Genomic DNA, 4,012 nt, shown 5'->3' with positions numbered 1-4,012 from the left:
TAAATCTGGTTATCTCTTCTGAAGTTGGGAGCACTATCATCTGATTCTGCTGAGCCACCGAGCATCTGAAAGGAGTAAGCGAGTGAAACCAAGCGAGAGGGGTGAATTGGCGCCTCAGAACTGAACCTTCAGGACCTAGCACTGACTTGAAATGGCCTACAGCAAGGTGACTCATCTCAAGTGGGTCAACAATAATTTCTCCCGAAGCCAATAAGAACGACCGGATCGCATTGTAGCTTGCTCTCGCCTGACACATCCTTTTAAAGAAGGTAGTATTTTGATCTCCTAGGCTTAACCAGTTTATTCTTGACTTCTGTTTGAAGTAACTTTCCTCTATCTGTCGCAGGAAGTGCCATTTTTGACTTAAGATAGACTCTTGAAGGAATGTCTCTGCCGATGGAGAGTCTAGTGATTGAACCTGCAAAATTTGAAGCAAACGGTAAGCTTCCTTAACCCTCTCTTGAATATTTGAAAAAATTTCTTTGTTTAAGGTTCTGAGCTCCCTCTTTATGTTTTTTAGTTTCCAGCACAAACTTGCAATGTCCATGCACAAACTTCCAGCCTGATTCCACGCATCCTGAACCACTTGGTGAAAATTTGGGTGTTTGGTGAGATAGTTAAGGAACTTAAAAGGTTGGGTTCCAGCTTTGGGTAAGGGGAAGGCTAAGTCAGTGAGACAGGGGGAGTGATCAGATATCATAGGGGCTTGGAAGAAGGAAGTAGCATGAGGGAAGGACTGAATAGATGCATAGTTGAGGAGCATCCTGTCAAGTTTCTTAGCAATGGGGAGTGCATGCTGTTTATTTGGCCAGGAGAAACTGGGCCCTTGAAATCTTGAGTCAAACAACCCCACTTGCAAAAGAGTATCTCTGAATTGGTACATGGCAGAAGAGTTGTTGTAATCAAAGGGTACGGACTGCTCTGTAGAGTGAAGGATCTGATTAAAGTCACCTCCCATCATCCAAGGCTTAGAGTCGAGGTCGGAGACAGAATGAAGATGGGTTAGCTCAGCCCAGAGGTCTGTCCGCTCCTGGCTCGTATTAGCAGCATAAACAACAGTGTAAATGAAGGCTGGAAGACCCGGGATTTTGATTTCACAAGTAACTGATTGCCGAGATTGGGAAATGATCGAGACTGACAGTGGGTCTCGCCAAATGAGGATCACCCTTCCATCATCATCAGCTTGGTGGTTGGAAGCATAGTTCCATCTTGGACAGATGGAGGACATGATATGGGGCAGGGTAAGTTCTTTGATATGTGTTTCTAATAAAGCTCCAAAATAAACATGTTGACTATTAAGCCAACTGACAAAAGGCCGATGCTTGTCCGAATCATTTAAACCTCGGACATTCCAAAAAAAGAGTTTTACACTCATTAGGAAGAAAAATTTGGTCCCCCATTAGAGTGGAGAGAACCAAGGGAAAAAGGACACGAAAGGTTATGATCAGAAATTTGGGGAATATGGTTAGGGGGAGTAGAATCAGGACCTGCAACTCCTGAAGAAAGAGTGGTAGTTGCAAGATTAGAAGTTTCTGAGAGGCTAGAAGAGGGTGCAGGTGATGTAAGGATAGTGTGGTTAGGAGTAAAAGAGTCAGGGCCTGCAATTCCTGAGGATCGAGTGGTAGTTGCAGGTTTTGTAATTTCTGAGGGGTAAGAAGAGGGAGCAGGCAGAGTAAGGGTTTTTTGATGAAGGGGGGGGGGGGGGGTGAGAGAGTGGGAGAGGATCGAAATCTTTTCAAGGATGGTCTAGGAGGGTCTGGGGAACTTTGTGGAGTATTTAGCATGGCAAAAGGATTAGGGGAGGAGGAAATAGAGGTTTGAGAAGGTTTTTTGTGATGGGCTTTACGGGTAGTAGATTTTGGAATAGAGAAAGAGTTCTCAGTATCCATAGGAAGCGGAATAGATTGAGAATCCTTTGAGAACGGAGTTCTTGGTGAGGAGAGGTTCACTGTGGCAGAACCAGATTCTGCTTCACCTAAGGGTTTCTTTGTATTGTGATCCTTTACTGCCACATATTGGACCTGCGGAGCTGACTTCTCTTTTGTTTCCTTTTTATCAGGTTTCCTCATTGAGCCCTTTCCTTTACCAGGAGGCGCAGCAGGGGGTACTGGGAGTTTTAGGTAGTTACGCGCAATGTGACCCAGCTCTTTGCAATGGGAGCAGGTGGGTGGAAGCCAAGGATATGATACCAACACTTCTACCACTTCACCACTTTGACGTTCAAACTCAACAACACTTGGAAGAGGCTTTGTGAGATCCACCTCAACTTTAACATGAGAGAGCGATAAACTGACCAGGTTCAAGGTGAAAGCGTCGGTTTCTTTTGGATCTCCAACCAAACCAGCAACGAGACTTAACCCTTCTCTGTGTCTAAGATCCAGAGGCACTCCAGTGAGGTGAGCCCATATTTTGATGGAGTCCATGGCCGGAGGCTGCGCTGAGGTAGTAGAGGACCATAAGGCTGTATGAAACATAGTATCTCCCACATACCATATGGACTTCTCCAGGATCTTATTTCTCAGGTACTCACTTGTGATTCTCACAATTGTTGTTCTGTTTAGTGGGTTGTTGTGGATTTCAAGCTTTTTACCTTTCCCCCACATATGGTTGAACACGCTTTGAATTTGAGTGAAGGGAGGCGCTCTTCCATTGTAATAGCAGATTATAAAGTCCTTGTGCAGCTCAGCTCCTTTTTGAAATACAGCATCTGGTATTAGAACTCTAGGTCTGCCTGTTTCAGAATAGGATACTGGCGCTAGTCGCTGCAAGGTTTTATCTTCGGAAAGTCTAATTCTTTCAACCAGGGTAGGAGGGTTAGGTTGCAAAGGGGTTACTGGAGAGAGGTTTGAAGTAGAGGTTGGTACTGGGGGGGTTGGGGAAGCCATCTCCACATCTACAAGAGTAGACACGGGTTTGGGGTTAGTTGTGGAGGCTTTATTTGTGTTAAGAGGGGAGGAGTTCTGTGGAGGAAGAACCGTGAATTTAGGATTAGGGTTTTGAGAGTTTAGTGTTTTATCAGTCAAGGTTTCAATTTCTAGTGGAGAAGGGACAAGAGATTCACTTGTAACAGTAGCCATTGGTTCCAAATTTGGACCAGTGTTTTCAACTCCAACGGTAGGTGAAGGAGTAGTAGAAGTTGCAGCCTTAGACAGAAATTCTAAAGGCCGAGTCAAGATTGTCTGAGACAACAAGGTTTCAGTAGTTGAAGGAGCAGGATTCCCAGATTTGGGAGAGGATAAGGTTTTTGGAGGAAGAGGAAGTTTTGGGGGTTTGGTACCTAATGGAGGAAATTGGACTGGGGAAAGAGATGAGGTTGGGTCAGGAGGGTCAGGAGGGAGGAGCAGGGGAGGGGGATCTTCACCAGTGGTGAGGCTCGCCGGATTCATGCCGGAAGGGCGGCAGGAAAGTCTCCAAGGATTTTGCATTGGAAACCGTGTCAGAGAGAATTTGACTTTTTTTTTTAACTTCGACGTTGTTTTACCACTGCAATGTATTGATTCGGCTATTCTTCTTAAATCAACTTACCGCCGTCAATTTTCTGTCTTTACTCGTCTTTTCCGTGCTCGAATTGACAATTTTTTCTTTGATTTTTCTCTAATATGTCGTATTTTTCGCCACCCTGATTATACAATCTAGAGATGTCGCACCTGTCTCACTGTCCGAATCTTCTTCGTTGTCTCTTCTTCACCATAGTTGGTCGGTGTTGCCATAGTCGCCGTCGTTGAGACGTTCCCAAACATGAAAAAGAAAATTGTAATATGTGAATAGGAGCAAACCGTGATTTTCTAAGAGACTTGCTAATTATATTTAGGGGAATTTTTATGTTTACCACTTTTATGGTATCATTATTTATCTTTACCAGTACTAAATGAATATTTTCAAAATATATTTTTCATTAAGTGGCAAAAGACTCTTATACCCTTGTTCTCTCTCTTTCTATATATAATATATAATTATTTTAATAAATAAAATTAAAAAATTAAAAAAATTAAAAAATTAAAAAAATAATATA

General features: G+C 43.3%; 1 protein-coding gene across 1 annotated transcript; it reads right to left on the bottom strand.

Annotated features, from left to right (window-relative positions):
* Positions 1–260: 260 nt before the first annotated feature.
* LOC106359004 lies at positions 261–3,386 on the bottom strand. The gene is made up of 3 exons (XM_013798773.2): positions 1,847–3,386; positions 535–1,263; positions 261–418 (listed from the first exon to the last, which is right to left on the bottom strand). The coding sequence occupies exons 1-3, from the start codon at positions 3,384–3,386 to the stop codon at positions 261–263; spliced, it is 2,427 nt and encodes an 808-aa protein (XP_013654227.2).
* Positions 3,387–4,012: the final 626 nt, after the last annotated feature.

This window comes from Brassica napus, chromosome C3 (assembly GCF_020379485.1).
Source record: "Brassica napus cultivar Da-Ae chromosome C3, Da-Ae, whole genome shotgun sequence".
NCBI lineage: Eukaryota > Viridiplantae > Streptophyta > Magnoliopsida > Brassicales > Brassicaceae > Brassica > Brassica napus.
Note: the sequence above shows the minus strand (reverse complement) of the source record. Positions and strands in the feature narration are given on the sequence as shown.